The sequence below is a fragment of the Mus musculus genome, chromosome 2 (assembly GCF_000001635.26).
Source record: "Mus musculus strain C57BL/6J chromosome 2, GRCm38.p6 C57BL/6J".
Taxonomy (NCBI): Eukaryota; Metazoa; Chordata; class Mammalia; order Rodentia; family Muridae; genus Mus; species Mus musculus.
This window is the reverse complement of record NC_000068.7, coordinates 16240208-16258223: the sequence shown is the minus strand read 5'-3', so window position 1 is coordinate 16258223 and position 18016 is coordinate 16240208. Positions and strand designations below refer to the sequence as shown.

General features: G+C 36.6%; 1 protein-coding gene across 1 annotated transcript in view; it reads right to left on the bottom strand.

Moving 5' to 3' along the window:
- Positions 1-2666: 2666 nt before the first annotated feature.
- The window catches only part of Malrd1 (MAM and LDL receptor class A domain containing 1), a 729079-nt gene continuing 713729 nt past the window's right edge, over positions 2667-18016 (bottom strand). Inside the window, exons 38-39 of the mRNA NM_001310455.1 lie at positions 6475-6550; positions 2667-2965 (exon numbers count right to left, since the gene is read on the bottom strand). Of these exons, the coding sequence (NP_001297384.1) occupies positions 2882-2965; positions 6475-6550 (160 nt within the window). The 3' untranslated portion in view covers positions 2667-2881. The remainder of the gene's footprint in view (positions 2966-6474; positions 6551-18016) is intronic.

Here is an 18016-nt window from a genome sequence, read left to right as displayed (position 1 = left end):
ATAGAATTTCCATGTATGTTTAGGATATTATATAAAATGTTAAAATATTTTAGGGTATATATTACAAACCCATGCCTAAACAAATCAAATTCTTAGTTGTAGTATCATTGCTAATTCTGTGTTGAGTTTCTATAATCAATACTCTATGTATCATGAATTCTTTTAGTATTCGTGCAAAACAGGCCAGTTTAGGTCAGATAAGCATTTTCTTTTGAAAAGAAGTACATATTTGTACATTTTTCTCATGCAGCAGCCTTAAATTCTTGGCTGAATTAATAAATACAACTTCTTTTATTTTTTTCCCCTGTGGAGTATGCTTTATTTTTTTCTTTCTTTTTTTTTTATTAATTAGGTATTTTCTCATATATTTACATAGCAACCCCTTCTATTTCCCCTATTAGTTTTTCTAGGATTAGTAATTTTACTCTCAACAATGAGAAAAAAATAGAAAAATAATTAATACAGAGCTAAACTCTACAAGGGATTTCAAAAGATGACTCAGGGATGGCGAGTTGGCTCCACAGTTAAGAGTACTTGACTCCCTTCCATAGGACCCAAGTTCAGCTCACAACTTCCTGTAACTCAAGCTGCAGTGGAGCCTTCTGGCATTATGGCGACCCATATAAATGTCCCCTATATTGCCCCCACATGCACATAAATAAACTAAAATGAATATTTAAAAGTTTAGTAAAGTAAATTTCAACATTGATTTATCAAGACGATAATGGAAAGTGATGAATTTTGGCCAGGATGTAATCTCACAAAACATTTGTCAAGTTTATGTACAAATTCATCCTTTCCTGTCCCCTTTGCTTTTCTAATGAGGTGATAAAATACCCTGACAATTGTAATCAAAGGAGAATGGGCTGATTTCAGTGCACATTTTAAGGGTACAGTCCATCTTGGCAGGAAAGCCAATATAGCAGGACTTATGGAGCTTCTGCTCTTATCACATCTACAATAAGGAGACAGAGATGAATCAGACTCAGCTTCCACTCTTCATCTTATGCATTTTCGCATCCTTGCTGTGCAAAGGCACATGCCACAATAAGTAGGAATTGCCATCTCAGTTAATGTAATTAGTATAATCTCAAAGCCATGTCTAGAAAGCCATCTACCAGGTGAGTCTCCATTCAATTAAGTTGACAATGAGCATTAATGATAGTTTCTTTTTTTTTTTAATTTTATATAATCATGTTTTCACTTCTGATTTTATCCCCCTGCTGGTTTACCCTCTGACTGTTCCACATTTCATACCTCCCTGCCCCTGTCTCCACGAGGATGTCCCCAACTTCCCTGCACCCAACCCCACCAGAACTATTTACTCCCTGGGGCCTCTAGTCTCTTGAGGGTTAGGTGCATCTTCTTTGACTGAACCTAGACTAAGCAGTTTTCTGCTGTATATGTGTTGGGGGCCTCATATCAGCTGGTGTATGTTGCCTACCTCCCGAAGTTGCCTATTGCCATTCTTTCTACTGGCCATCAGGGCTTCAGTCCTTTTTCCCCACCCAATACTTGATCATGTTCCCCTCTTCCCATCTCTGTCCCCTTTCCCAACCAGGTCCTTCCCTCTGCCCTCCCGCTCCTGTGACTGCTTTCTTCTCCCTCCCAAGTGAGATCTGGGCATCCCTTGGGACCTAAATCCAATTTCATTCAAATAGCTCCATCTCTTTGAAGATGTGCTACAAATATATGATTTTAGCCTTACATTATAAAGGGTTGCAGTCAATCTTGGCAGTTTCCATCTCTTTAGGGTGACTTGTTTAGTATGGACAACATGTCTATCTATGCTGATAAATAAGAAGTCAATTATAGGAAATGTTTGCTGTATATGAATGTAGGCTAGTAGCATCTGAAACTGCAAGCTGAGAAGAATTTTTCTGGGTGTTAAAACATGACATGCAGGATAAAATCATTCTTTCCTATCTTGAACTTTATTCTTAATACACGATGAAGCCATCCACTCACCTGTAATGGAACTATCGCTAGAAGAGAGTGATGAGAGTTGCAAACAAGCTGGGGTTTTGCTGCAATAACAACTCTAACCATGAACAACCAAATTACTATATATTGTGAGCATTTAATTTTCTGCCATATACATATATTATTTAAACCATTAGAGTGGAGACTTCTCAGTTTATATAATTCAATACTTTTTAATTAACACTTTGGCATTTTCACGTCTATATAAAAGTCTCATGATTATCTGAAAAACATGGGTTTATGACTAATTATCATGTAATTTTAAAAATGCAAAAAGAATTCTTGATTAGGGTTACCATCACTTGTCCAGTCTCATGAGATTACAAAGGGAGTAAGTAAATCTTTGTTTCTGAGCTTTAGTGTAAAGAAAGATCACTTTAATGCTTCTCTATATTCCCAATATGATGTAACCTGATTCATAAATTTTAGAGATAACCTCTGAGTCCTATAGAAAAGCTTGCTTATCTCACTGTAACCACCTCTCTGATATATCCAATGTATTTTAATCTTGCCTTGATTTATGACTTTCTTTGTAAAACCATGAAACCAATTCCATGAACATGAAATTTAGGGTAACCTAAATCTATGTACCCAGGCCATGGCTACTCAAAATTTGCCTTTAGAATAAACTATCTTTTAGAACCTTAAAAATAATAATTGGTATAAAATAAAAGAAACATTGATTAGGCAGAACGTTTTATTGAAGTCTCAGATATACAATGAAGTTAAGGATCTGTCAGTGATTCCATGGAAATATTCAAAGAATCTGTAAGGAGTATGTTTCCAATACATTGTAATCGAACTAACATTTGAATATTTTCTCTTTTACTTCACACAGGATCAGTTTAGTGAATGAGATTTTCTATTAACACATATTGATGGAAGCCTAGTTTTTGTGTTAAGATTTGAGATGATGCGACACTGTCTCCAGGCTTCCAGATGCTGCGCCATAAAATGGATTTGGGAAAGAATAGATGGAACTCTAAGGAGGAAGCATACATTTAGAAGGTTAGTATTTTCCAGAGTAAGATAGAAAACTTCTGAAAAGATTATGAAAAATGAAGGATATTTCAAATAAATATTCATAGGAATGATAATGAGAGCATCCCCAAGCCTTGCTCCAGAACCACACGCTCACACTGGCAGCTCACACTAACATGTCTCTGACATGGAGTCTCATAAAATAGGTTTGCAGGGCCCTGTGGACTTGAGTTTTACGCCTTCGCTCAACTATGAGAGCATAGAGAAATTCAGAAGGCTGTATGTTTATGTTCAGCTTGCTACATTGACTATAGTTAAAGGTAACACAGCAGCAGCAGCAATGCCAACACCAACAACCATAAGACCTTTGAATTAGTAGGATTAAAGACCTAGAGTATATTACAAATTTTAAAATATGAGAAGTTCTCCTGGAAAACCATGTTTCTTCAATAAATATTTTACAAGAAGTAAACAAAGAGAATGTAGAATATAAAGATTAAAACAGCCTTAAAAGACGAGCTATTCATTTGGATTTGTGTTCTTTATAGAGATGTTGATTTAAAAGCATGGTACTAACAAAAGTTAAACCCAACTATATAAGCCTTACTTATATGTAAGATAATCGGAGTAGGTTTTACACTGAATTACTTTTTGATTTATTAATATTATTTTGATACTGCTGCATCTTTAGACATGACACCATGGATATGTTTTAAATGTGTTTTTATCTCTGAAAGCTACAATGGAAGTTTCATAGCTAAGTAATAACTGTGATTTTCTTAATGAATGATTTTCTTCATGAATGAGTTGAGGTAACATGTAGTAAGAAAAGTGATAAAAGATAGCTAAAGGTTGAACATATTTGATCGTCTGATGGCTGATTGAGCCATCTCCTTACTATTCCCCTGAAATCAATAGCAGTATAAGATATTTGTTTAAGAGATTTTGAAAAATAAATGTATTTTTCAAAAGAGGTAAATGTATTTTTCTGTTATATAAAATAACAGCATATATTTAAGTCATTTTTCTAAATTAATAGAAACAGATATGACAGGATTTCTTCCTTAGTCATCCTTAATGAACTAAAAGTTTAATTTAAAAAGAATGCAAAAAGTGAGCAATTTATCTTTTATCAGGAAATAAAATGAAATTCTGAAGTTTTGCCTTTCGTGATCAGTTGAAACCAGCCGTGAATCTGCTTGAATGCATGTTGAAGGTGGATTTTGATCTACATCTCTCCCTGTGCATTCTGGGACACACATTCACAAACTCTAGAAAAGATGATTTCTCAGGGAAAAGTAAGGAATATAGGACATCGTCTTAGCCATTATTTACTAACTGTCCATTTGTTGAGATAACTAAGATACAGATTTTTCACATCTAAAGCTTGTCACTTTAATTTTTTTCTAGAATTAGCATTTATCAGACACCAAACTTATCTAAGCTGGGGATAAAGAGATCAATTTTCTTCTTTAAAAATAGAAATGGGGGCCCTGTATTATATCTAATAGATAACTGTGAGCATCCACTTCTGTATTTGCCAGGCACTGGTATAGCCTCACAAGAGACAGCTATATCAGGGTCCTGTCAGCAAAATCTTGCTGGCATATGCAATAGTGTCTGGGTTTAGTGGCTGTTTATGGGATGAATCCCCGGGTGGGGCATTATCTCAATGGTCCTTCCTTCCGTCTCAGCTCCAAACGATATCTATAACTCCTTCAATGGGTACTTTGTTCCCCATTCTAAGGAGGAACAAAGTATCAACACATTGGTCTTCCTTCTTCTTGAATTTCATATGTTTTGCAAATTGTATCTTGGATATTCTAAGTTTCTGGTTTAATATCCAGTTATCAGTGAGTGCCTATCATGTGAGTTCTATTGTGATTGGGTTATCCCACTCAGGATGATATCCTCCAGATCCATCCATTTGCCTAAGAATTTCATAAATTCATTGTTTTTAATAGCTGAGTAGTACTCCATTGTGTATAGAGGACTTTCGGGATAGCATTTGAAATGTAAATGAAGAAAATATCTAATAAAAAATTGTTTTTGGAAAAAATATGGATAAAAATAAATGAATAAAAAAAAGAAACACATGCTCTGGTGTTCAGTAAAAAGTTGTAAATCCACTGAAAATTGCAAGATTGGCTCAGTTTTGCATTCAAATCTTTCTGTATGATTTTTTTTTTTTACTTAAACCAAACAATACAACAACAATAAATCTTGCCTAGATCTCAAAAGAAAAAGAAAAATAAAAGAAAGAAAGAAACGGTATGCCTTTCAATTAATTGATTAAATATTGTATCAAATATTGTATCTCTGGAGGTAGTTAACAACAACTGAGCAGGGATTTGTTTGATTTGTTCACTGAATTACCCATATTACATCCCTTCATGGTCAGAGAAATTTCTTCCTTCCTTCCTCCGATTTCCACCTAAACAAAGCTAAAAGTGTACATGGCATAGTTGTTGATTGAAAACATGGAAATTTAAAAAGCCTTTTGTTAGTCTTCAAATACGTGATACAAGGCTTTGAAATGCTGGGATCTGCCTGACCTGACACTTTGGTGTTCATTTTCAATGTCAAGACTTAAAGATAAGGAACTGTTGACAAATTATCTAATAAAAATAAGAAAGGAGACTAAGAGAGATGTCTCAGGAGCTCATATCACTTACTGCTCTCAGAAAGGCCCTGAGTTTGGTTTCAGCATCATGTCTGGCCCTCATGTAGCACAGCCCATGGCATGCTTCCTCCTGCCACTCCTGCACTTGGGTGACAGCACAAGGCATGCTTCCTCCTGCCACTCCTGCACTTGGGTGACAGCACAAGGCATGCTTCCTCCTGCCACTCCTGCAGTTAAGTGAATGCACTCCTCGCCCTGCTCCCCACCCACATATTCAGACTTATAACACACATAAAATAAATCTTTTAAAAAGTAATGAAGAAAAGACCCAAGCTTTCTAAAAATAAGTCAATAAAACACCCAATGAGTTGTTACGGGGAAAAGATGACTAATAATACTCTATGGGTTAAATTGATATTTTCCAGATTTACTAGCTCTCTTGGAGGATGTACAGTGACCACAAAGCCATTTAACAGTGAACTTATTTTATAAGAAGAATCAAAGTGTTCTAAATGGAAAACCTCCCTCATTTTTAGAGCCTGAAATGCCCCTTGGCTCCTAATTGAAATAAATCCACTTGAATATTTTGCTTAGCTATGATAAAGAAATGGTTCCAAACACAACTAATTGGTTGTGGGTAGAGCTGTGTGTGTGTGTGTGTGTGTGTGTGTGTGTTTCTGTGTGTGTGTGCACGCACGTGTGCATGTGTGATTGTATGTGTGTATATGTGTGTGAGTTGGCTTGTGCCTGTTGGTACATATGTTTGCACTGGATGTAAGTATATGTCTTTGTGTCTTTATGGGTTTGTATTTGTGTGTGCATGTCTGTGTACATGTACTTGTGTGTATGTTTGCTTTTGAATCAATGTAATTAACCTTCCCACTTACCTGAGTTTTCTCTTGGTTGATGCAGTTCCTATAAACTGGATTGATAAAGGAATGGTTGCCAACCCCCTCAGATTTCCTTTAAAACAAAACCAAACAAATCAAAAAACAAACAAACAAAGAGAACATGGTCACCAATACCCAAATGTTAGTGAACCAGTACTAATTGTTTTATGTTTTTATTCATTTTTTAGAGTCTTCCTGTGTAGCCCAGTCTGGCTTTAAATTCTCCTTCCTTTTTCTTTGATCTTTAGATGAAGGAACTATAGGCATGTATCACCTTAGGTATACATACATATATCTGCATGTATAGGCATGCAGATAGAGATAGAGATAGAGAATCTGTATCACCTTTTCTGAAAATATATAATTACTAAGTGCTTCATGGATTCATGGCAAGTGTTCAGGTTATTGTTTGGTAGAAAAATTTTGAAAGACAGAGTGTCTTGCCAGAACACTTATTTTCATCAATGTTTTACCGTATATAATTTCACTCCACATGACACAATCTCGAAAACAAATATAATTTGAATTCTCGAGTATTTAGATCCAAATAAACACTGACAAATAAAAGGCGTATAAGTTGGTTTCAATGTTGATTTCTTAAATATTGCTCAAGTTATTGTAACAATGCAACACTAGAAAGAACAATGTAATATGACACTATAATCTGGAAAGGCTGCCCTATCCTTTCTTAGGCTAGACGTGCCAAACCACATTCTGAGACTCAGTATTATGACAGGGTCTCTTGTAGAAATCTGTAACCCATGAATCATAATATCAAGTACTTTAGCCAACAATCATATATTTGGGTGTTTTGAAAGTTTTGCTTCTTTTTTGTATGCATCTGGTGTTTGTGTATTTGTGTTTGAGACAGAGACAGAGAGACAGACAGAGACCCATGCACTTGTTTGAAGGTCATATGGAAGCCTAACGTTGATATAAAGTCTCTTTTTGGCGACTCTCTACTTTCTTCATTGATCACAAGCCCGCCTCTTGACCCTGGGCTCATCATTATGTCTGGTTTAACTAAGCAGCTTGTTCCTGTGATTCCTTGTCTGCCCTACTTTCCTGACTGGAATTACAAGATGGCTGTGCTGCTCACTCAACATTTACATGGATTTTTAGGAATCTGAACCCTAGTCCTCATGTTTGCATGCAAGTTTTACCCACTGAGCCATCTGCTGAACCTCTTGAGGAGTTTTTCATGTGAGTATTCTTTTCATGTTATGGACTAGATCTGTCTGATTCAGCATAATTGAGCTCATTGCTTCCATTTTAAGGTTTCTATTCTTGTTAGAAGACAAGGAACTCCAGAACAGGCAACAAAAAATAATACCCACTATTGAAACAAAAATAATACAACCAATAGCTGCTCAGTTATAAATAGAGTGAAAATTCCTAAGACATGTGCACAAGCACATGCACACTCATGGATTCATGCATATGGTTGGGGGAGGGCCAAATGCACACACACACACACACACACACGCACACACACACACACACACACGCACACGTGCACACACACGCACACACGCGCATGCACACACACACACACACGCACGCGCGCACACGCGCACGCACACACACATACACACGCACACATGCACACGCGCACGCGCACGTGCACACGCACACACACACACACACAGAGGTACATCACAGAGAGAGAGGATGAGGGGACAGACAGAAGGAAGGAGGGAGGGGGAGAAAGAGGGAGGGAGGGAGGGAGGGAGGGAGGGAGGGAGGGAGAGAGAGAGAGAGAGAGAGAGAGAGAGAGAGAGAGAGAGAGAGAGAGAGAGAGAGAGAGATATGGGAGGCCAGTTGTGGGATGATCACTATTGTCTTAACAGCAACGAAGAAGAAAATGCACATGCTTAAATATTGTTTGCATAATCAGGGTACAGTGTCAATAAGCAAGATTTTCAGTATTGTATATACCCTTAAATACTAAAAGTTAAGAGAATGCTCTTACTGACCTTCTGTTTAAATTTTCCAGAGGCCAGGCCTCCTATTACCAGCCATCTAAATCACATAGCCTTACGGAGCCTATTCTGGGTGATCAGGTTTGGCTGGAAACGTATCTTCCTTGTGGCTTCAATATCTTCTAAGCATGCTATTGTTAAGACTTTTTAAACCACTGGATTAAATATGCCACTGATAAAGTAGTTCACTGTAATTTAGGCTGCATTTTGATAATTGATAAATGTATCTGATATAGCTTTTTATGGGTCATAATTTGAAAAGGCAGTGATAGATCTATCCTACTTATCTGTTCATTCATTGGTCCAATAATGAGATACTTATGAACTTCTCCAATTAAACTAGATATATTCATTTGGAATCTTTGTGTTTGTTTCTTCCCAAACTGGTCCATATTACATTGTACCTAAACAGGGGACACAATCCAACTGATAACTGGCAAGAGTATAAGGGTGTTTTTGAAATGTGTCACAATGCCAAAGCCAGAGCTGGGCTAGGAAGAATGAGCATGACTTAGAAAGTATCAAAACAAGGTAAAGCTGGGAACTAGGAAATGTGAGACAGCCATGGGCAGTAAAAAAATGAAAATGTAAATCCAACCGACATCAAATTGCAAATGGAATATAAAAGGAGGAAGAAGCCTTACTCTACTTTTAGGCATGGCAGAGTCCAGGAACTGACTGTGCCCGTGACCAGGCACTGGGACACTGATATAAGTTGACAGCTTTTGGCTTTGGACTGAGGGAAGCCAAGACAACTCAAAGATTGGCAGGCTGATGTCAGATAAACTGATAAAGTCCCCAAGCATCTAAATACGTGTAAGAAAGCATTTTTTTTTCTAAAAAAGATTCTTAAGTCTTAAATAATTTAAAATTTGTATTTCCTGCTGAAGACAAATGTGTGAAAGGGTCTGGATTTCAGGGCTTGGTGATTACCTAGAAGGAAGATAATATTAGCCTACAAATATTGTAAAAGGGTGATGAAGAAAATAAAAAAGAATAAAACCAAGAGCCAGGTATATTATAGCCAATAAAAAAGGCTTTGCAGAGGACATTTATACTGTTTTTAACAGCACAATTAGGAGATAATTCATATGCCATATAATTCACATATTTAAAACTCTTAATGCCTGTGCATTTGTGTGTTTGTATGAATATGTGTGTGATGCTTGTGCATGCTTATTTTTGTAAGTGTAGCTGCACATGTATGGAGGTGAATGGAAAGTATAGGCTAGGTATTAACCTTCACCTTCCACCTTGTCTAAGAGAAATCCTCTTTGTGATTCACTGCTGTGTACACTGAACTAGCTGGCAAATTTAGGGACTCTCCTGTGCCCACCTGCAATCTTACTGTATGAGTAAAGAACTATAGACACAGGTTACTATGTACATCTGATACTACATGGATTCTGGGGATCTAAACATATATTTTGACACTTGATCACTAAGCTTTTCACACATTGAGCTGCTTTTCTAGCCCCAAATTCACACAATCATTGTATATGATTCAATGTTTATTGTCATATTAACTTTACTAAATTTTAGTTAGTAATTAAGATTATAATAAATATACCTAACATAAATTTGTCAATGTAATGACTTTGAATTGTACAAGTCACTGTTATCAATTATTCACAATGCCATGTAACTGTCAGCACTGCCTACCTCCAAAATGTTTTCATCACTTCAAGTTGAAACTTGATTATAAATTCAAATAGAAAACTAACTGCTAGTATGCTGCAGGAATTATTTTGCTATTACAAAGTATTATAGTATCAAATAAATAAAAGCCTGTCTAGGCTGAAATGAACCAAGGTAACAATGAATACAACTATCACTTTAAATATTGAAAATTAGCTCTCTAATTTCAATATTTCTATTGAATATTCTAATTAAATATTCAATATTTAATATTCTAAGGTGAATGTCCAGGGGGTGACCAAATTTAACTGCTGCATGCATACACTGTGAGTTTACCAGTTAATATTTACACATTGCTGTAATTTCATAATTTGTTTAATTAGTTTTATAATTAGCAAGAGCATCTGTTATTATTTGTTTACATAATTGTTTGCCATTGTCACCAGGTGTCCTTTCACACTTTTGATAGTCTTGGATTTTCCCTTCCCATTTGTCTGTCATTTTATGCCAGAGAGAATGGCCTGGAGCTGAGTCACCCCATTGATCACCTAGCCCCGCCCCACTACTGTTTCATTTGAGCAAAGCTGTCATAATATATTTATATTTAAAATATGCTGGGGACCTAGGAAGACAGATTAATTGGGAAGAACCTTATCACACAAGCATGAGGATCTGAGTTAAGTTCTTACATGTATGTGAGAAGGGTTTATGGTTTCTTTGGCCTTCATTCCCAAGCATGAATGTACTGACATGGACACACAGACATATGCACGTCCACACATATTCATGCACACAGATATATGTAGTAGTGTACTAGGGAAAACCTAGCTCAAAAATTAAACACAAAGTAGAAAATTGAGTGGAACAGCATGTCAGAGAACATGAATGATATTTCCTGCTAATCTCCAAGTATATCATATTATCTGACCTTCCCTGCCTAACTCAAAGCATGCAGAACCATAATTTTTATTCACTTCAACTTATAATTATTAGATTAATGTTTAAAGTAATGGGTTTCATCTTGATATCTTTGTATAAATATAATATTATATGTTTATCTCAGTTTTCCTTTCCCATCTCCTCCCTATAATCTCTTTCCCTACTGAGCTGGTTATGTCTCACCATTTGTTATTACATGTGCTCTATTGCCCTCTCCTGTTTCCATTTCCACTAAGAGATCTTTCTCCCCTCTTATGATCTACTTTGTCTTTTTATGACATAAAAGCACATATACAAACACCACACAGACAGACAATACACATACATATGCATGGACACATTTCTAAGTCAATATAGAAAACATTGGTCTGACATAATGATCATTAGTTTCATCTACTTTCCTGTAAATGTCATGATTTCATTTTTCTTTATAGATGCATAAAATTCCATTGTATATGTGAACCTCATTTCTTAGCCACTCATTTATTGAGGGGCATCTAGGCTGGCTGTTTTTCTTGGTTTAGATGAAACAGTTCAGGTCTAAACATAGATGAACAGTGTCTCCGTGTGATGGTGACTTACAGGTATTCGACAAATAACCAAGACATATATACTTGTATCATAAGAAAGTTCTCTGTTCAGTTTTCTGGAGAATCTCCATGCTGATTACAAAGCTAGTGAACAAGTTTATATTTTTGCTATCAGTGAATAAAAGAACCATAATTTCAGGATATACATACAGTGACATGAAGATGATTTGAAGCAATTACCAAAGTGATTTTTCTATTAAAAGTTATTGCCTGTGTGCATTGGGTGGTAGATGTGGCTTCCACTACTAAGCTAACTTCTCTTTTTTGTTTCTGAGAAGCCAGCCAATATTTCAAATTCCCAGACATGAATGCCATTAGTTCCCAGATGAAGGCAGTGCACTATGGTCACACTCTGCCATTCCCCACCATTCCCTTTTACCTACTTAAATGCATCTAATCCTTGCAATACATTCATACAGCATGTGTGACCTTCTCTACCAGATTCTGTCCTGAAATAGTTCATCAGTGCATGATTCAGTTTCATTTTAGAGGGATGTCTTTTTGTAAAGATGTGAGACTCTGGTAGATACAATTGTTACCAGTGCACAGACTCTGGTAGATACAATTGTTACCAGTGCAGACTACAAATTGATACTTGACAATTGTTGATTACTGTCCTCATTCTTTTCTTCTTCTGTCACATTTCTTTCAAATTTCCTTCTCTTTTGCATCCAGAGCTTGGACGGAATAGAAATAGTAAGAGTTTGTGGTAGGAATAACTACTAGTGACATTTAGAAAATTATTTCCTTTTTATGTGTGAGTATATGTGTATATTTGTTTGTGTGTATCCATGTGTGCATGTGTTTGTGTGTTCCAAGTGCACATTGGAAGACAGAAGAGTGTCCTGCTGGATCTTATGGAATTGGAGTTTCAGGCAATTATGAGCTCCCTGATGGAACTAAACTCAGATCTGTAAAATCAGTAAACACTGTTAATTACTGAGCCATCCATCTCTCTAGCTGCAGTACTGTCATTTGTAAATTGTCTAATCTTATCAGGAATCTGATGATAAAAGGCAAATAAATAAAAAGCTCACTCTGTTGGATCTCTCTTCATATGTGTGTGTGCGTGTCCACTTTCCCTCTCTTTTATAAGAGACTATCCTTTTTTTTTTTTTAGCCCCTTTGTGGTTAAAGATCATGTCTATTAGTACTATCTGTACTGTTCCTTTTTTCCTACACTCAACAGCACTTCAAGAAGGCTGGGGAAGCAGCTCAGTGGTAGAGTATTTCCCTAGCACATACAAGGGTTTGGCTCTATGAACAAAGGTGCTGAGGGTATGAATACAGGTTCTTAAGCTTACACGACAAGCACTTTATGCACTGAGCTATGTGCTCTAGCTCTTTATATGTATTTTTAATGTTCAATGATTATATCCTCCCTGCCCAGGACATATTCTTTCAGAATACTTTCTTCAACCAGAATCCTATCACTAATTTTCCCCATCCTATATCATTCTAAAAAACTATGAAGAGACAGTTTTCTTCACCGAGTTTTCCAACCTGGGGAGGTTGGGGGGGCATTGTTTTATCTTGGCTTTTTGTTTATCTTCTAGTAAGAAACTGTTGCCCTTGTTTCCCATGACAAATTCAGTGTCAAATAATATGTCTGGGCCATCATCTTTTTCTGTAAACCTTAGAATAATATTTGATCATTTTTGTATGACATACTTAAGGCAGAGTGCAAAAAAATGTGCAGTGAAAGAACACAGAATAAATAAGAAGACAGTAGGAAAAAGTGGAATGATCTGGAAGTAATGACCTAGCACGTGGAGACGATATCATGTATTTATTCAGTGTATGATAGACACATGACATTGAGATGCTGGAAGTCAAATGCAAACAGGAAAGTCAATTACACAGGCCAGGCTTTCAAAGGGAACCAAAACAGGCATTCAGAAGCAAAAGTGACATTTATTATGTGCAGGCTGCTACTGTCATCCAGAAGGAAAATAAGTAACAAGTTCAGAACATTATTTTAAGAAGGCAGCAGGAGATTTCACACAGTGCTTTAATGCCTCTCAGAATACAATGCTGAGACTATGCCATGGCCTGTTTCAATAAAATAATGCATAAGAAAGCACTGGCAATAAATGAGAAGAGGTTCTCTAGAAGCTTGGCAGGGACAGAGAAATGTTAATTTTGGAGACATTTTCATGTGTACCAGTTTTTAAAAAGTCACCAGTCCTCCAGTGATCACAGTCAGCTATTGGATGGGTCACTCGGCCCCCAATGGAGGAGCTAGAGAAATTACCCAAGGAGCTAAAGGGAACTGCAACCCTATAGGTGGAACAACATTATGAACTAACCAGTACCCCTGAGCTCTTGTCTCTAGCTGCATATGTATCAAAAGATGGCCTAGTCGGCCATCACTGGAAAGAGAGGCCCATTGGACTTGCAAACTTTATATGCCCCAGTACAGGGGAACGCCAGGGCCAAAAAGGGGGAGTGGGTGGGTAGGGGATTGGAGGTGGGTGGGTATGGGGGACCTTTGGGATAGCATTGAAAATGTAAACGAGGAAAATACCTAATTAAAAAAAAAAGTCACCAGTCTGAGGCAATTTCTCAATGCTTGCACTTACCACAAAGTATGAGGACCTGAGTTCAAATGCCCAGAATGCATGTAAAACTGTATACTTCACTGTAATCCTAGCATTCCCACTGTGAGACGAGGAAGAGATAGAATACCAAGAGGCTGGTATAAGCAGTGGGCAACAACATGAGACCCTGCCTCAAATAAGATAGAAAGTGTAAATCATAGGCTAAGGTAGAATAAAATTGCAAGGTGGCCTAAGGTATTAAAAGAAGAATTGGGAGAGTTAACTTTTCTACCTGATCTACATAAGCTCAAGTTATGGAGATATGAAAAGAAAAGGGAAAAAGGATTAGAAGGAGAAGAACATGAAAGAAGAGAGAGAAGGGGAAGGAGGAAGCAGGGCTGGGGTGAAATCAAGCAAAATTACAGAAGGAAAGGAAGAAGGCCAGTTTGAAAGGACAAAGATAAATGGAGGGAAAACCATGAGCTAGAAATTTTCATTTTCAAGTCCTTAAGGACAAAATATTTGGAAGAAAATTCTCAGAGCAAATTAGATTTGCAGACACAACTAGAAAAGCCTCCAAAATAGAGAAAAGGCTTTATCATGTAGGGTCATGGAACCAGAAACATTGGGACACCAAATTATGCTGAACTCACTCAAATGAGATAGCAGCTGCCATATTTCTCTCTCACTATTTTCATGCAGAAAATAAATATGTTGATTACAAAACTTGTGACTGTTTAAAAGGAAGCTGGCCACGATGGAGCCCTTTCATAGGAACATGCCCAAGAGTATAGTTGCAGTTATTGCTATGTAGCTGACCCTGGTTTCTGTAACCCAACCTTGAGTCAAAGGGGCTGCCAGTGAGAGCTGACTCATTATTCCACTTCATGAGTGCAGTGTTAGCAAATTCACAAGCACATAACTTAAACCAGATGCGAGGTAGGATACTTCTTATGCACAAAGATTTAAAAGCACATTGTAAAAGTATTTCCTGACCTGGTAAAAATTACCAGAGAACAATATTTAGATGGTAATTAAAGAGGATGATGATTTATGTAGAAAGATGTCTTCAAAGCTATCAAAAACATTAGCTGCTATCCCACATGTAATAATCCAAACACTATTAAATGACGATACCATTGTATAGCCTTGTCATCAACATTTAAAAAATATTTAGATGTGTATAGCAATATTTCTGAAGTATGATCTATGAACCACTATGTCTGAAGACTCATAGATATGTTAATTCAAAATCCTTTCCACAGTAATGGCATAATACAGGTATTTTATCATTTTTATTTTCACTGATGTGTGAATGTAATAAAGAGGTAAGCTGATGATTTTGAGGAGCGGGTGTGGCAGCAGTCCCAAGAAGGCGCCCGGGACTGCAGCTAAGTCTTATGACTTGCACCTGACTTCCTCATACACCTGAAAATAAGCCAAGACCATCGTGAGAGCTGTGCAGGTGCACCAGGATACTGGCGAATCCATTTTGGTGGAGACATGCCCCTGCTGCCCTGATTAGCTGAAGCTGCGTGCCTGGTGAGGTGACGTGGCCTGCCGTGAGTGGATGAGGGCTGAGAGTATATAAGAGTGAGAGGCCCGGGTTAGAGGGAAGAGATAAAGTTGAGAGAGATAAAGTTGAAGTGAGAGAGATAAAGTCTGAAGTTTGCTGAATAAACTGCTGTTAGAAGGACTCCTGGTCGAGAGCGGACGCGACAGATGATCACCAAGCACACCTCAAGGTCATTGTATGGAAATGTACATTGTTTCTGTCTCACCACAAGCATGAGAGTTTTAAGTCATCTTGATCTTGACAAAGCAGTAGCCATTATTATATTACGTCTCAACTTTTAAGTACATAACTTGTTATGTTGTTATTAAAAGTGGAAGGAAATAGTTAAGTACAGAATACAAGTATGTGTTACCATTTGGGAAGACACTGTGAGATTGAGTACACGCTAAACTAAAACTTTCATAGAACAAAGCTTCTTTTGAAAAAAAAGAGTGATAAAAATATGATTATTCAAACCAAGGCATCTAGCAGTCACTTTCATAAAAAATATAGATGAAGCAAGGCTCTATATCAAGTCAAACATACAATAACCTCTATTAATGAAGAGAGTGTTGAAATAGTCAGAAAGATTAGAAATTTTACAGAACTTGTTTTTTTCCCAAAAGACAACAGATTCTCGATATTTGGAAGAGTTCACTGGAGAGAATATTTCTTTTATTGCCCATTCTCTGTGCTAATACTTGGAAACTGCATCAAAATCACATATGGATTAATGGCATTTCCCAAGTGCAAGGTAGATCAGTGAATTTGTAACATGACAGTGGTGCTGGCTAGTCTTCTGTCAATTTGATACAAGCTAGAATTCTTTGAAGGGAAGGGACTTCAATTGAGAAAAATATCCCCATTAGATCCAGCTATAAGGCATTTTCTTAATTAGAGCTTGTTGAGGAAGGCGAGCAAATGAAGAATGGTACCATTCCTGGGCTGGTGGTTCTCAGTTCTCTAAGAAAAGAGACCGAGCAAGCATGGGAGCAAGCAAGCAAGAACACTCCTTCATGGCCTCTGCATCAGCTCCTACTTTCAGAATCCTGCACGGATTGAGTTCCTGTCCTGACTTCTTTCAATATGAACAGTGCTGTGGAAGTAAAAGCTGAATAACTCCTTGCTCCCCCAACTTGCTCTTGGCCACGATGGTTTGTTACAGAAAGGGAATTCCTAACTAATATACCAGCATAAACATTTTTTATTGATATTATTTCAGGTATTACAGTTTAAACTATTACAGTATCAAGTTTCAGGGTAGTATAAAGTTGCCCATAATTATGAAGTTATTAAAATTGTCTTTCAAACTTTATATATACATATATTTTTTCCTTGTATAATCATTTCATTAAAAAAGACTTTTATGACAATGTTTTCAGAAAGGAAATTTGAGACGGGATCTAACCCTGTAGCTTGGCTGGCAAGAATGTTTCATGTAACCCAAGCTGCCCTCAAACTTATGAGTATTTTCCCTTCTCAGCCTCTGCAGTGCAGAAGTTATAACTGTGAGACTATCTGCCAAGCTTTTCAGTAGAGTTTTCCTTAGCTACATCTTCTGAGAATAAGTTTCTCATCATTTCATTCAATAAATGTGATAATTTAAAGCTACAGAATGTTTAAAATTCAGTTCCTCCCAAATTATGCTTATATGATATATATTATATGTATATATTAAATACTACTTTTGGTATATAAGACATTATTAAAATAAATAAAATTTAGTCATAAATATTTATTAGTATATATTTATATCAATTAGTATATAATTATATCAATTTCTGCTGTCTAAAATTTTGTTAGATATAAACCTCATTAAGGAGAACTCTTGCATGTCCTCAATAATATTTGAAAGTGTTAAAAATCTATCTTAAAAATATTAAGAATGGACAAATTAGGAAAAAAGAAAGAGTTCATATATACCTACTATTATTTTCAATTGACACGTTTGTGTAAAGTATAGGAGATACATTCTGATATTAATATAATAATGGCAAGATTAACATAATTTAAAATTCTCTCTTACCTTTGGTTTAGGTTCCTAAGTATGATTCCCAGGGTAGCTGTGAACTAGTATCTATGAGTTGGGTGATGGCTGTAGAATTCAGAAAGAATCCTACAGTGTGTCCTGTGTATGAGCACTGAAGTTCCCCAGGTCCTTATAAGCATTCAAACAGCAGATAATGTATCTCTGTTGCTGATTGACTTAAATCCTTCTAACCCATTCCCATGACAAATGCTTTATCATGTCTTCTCAATCTATCTGCTAACTGTGCTGCACTGTTTAATTTATAA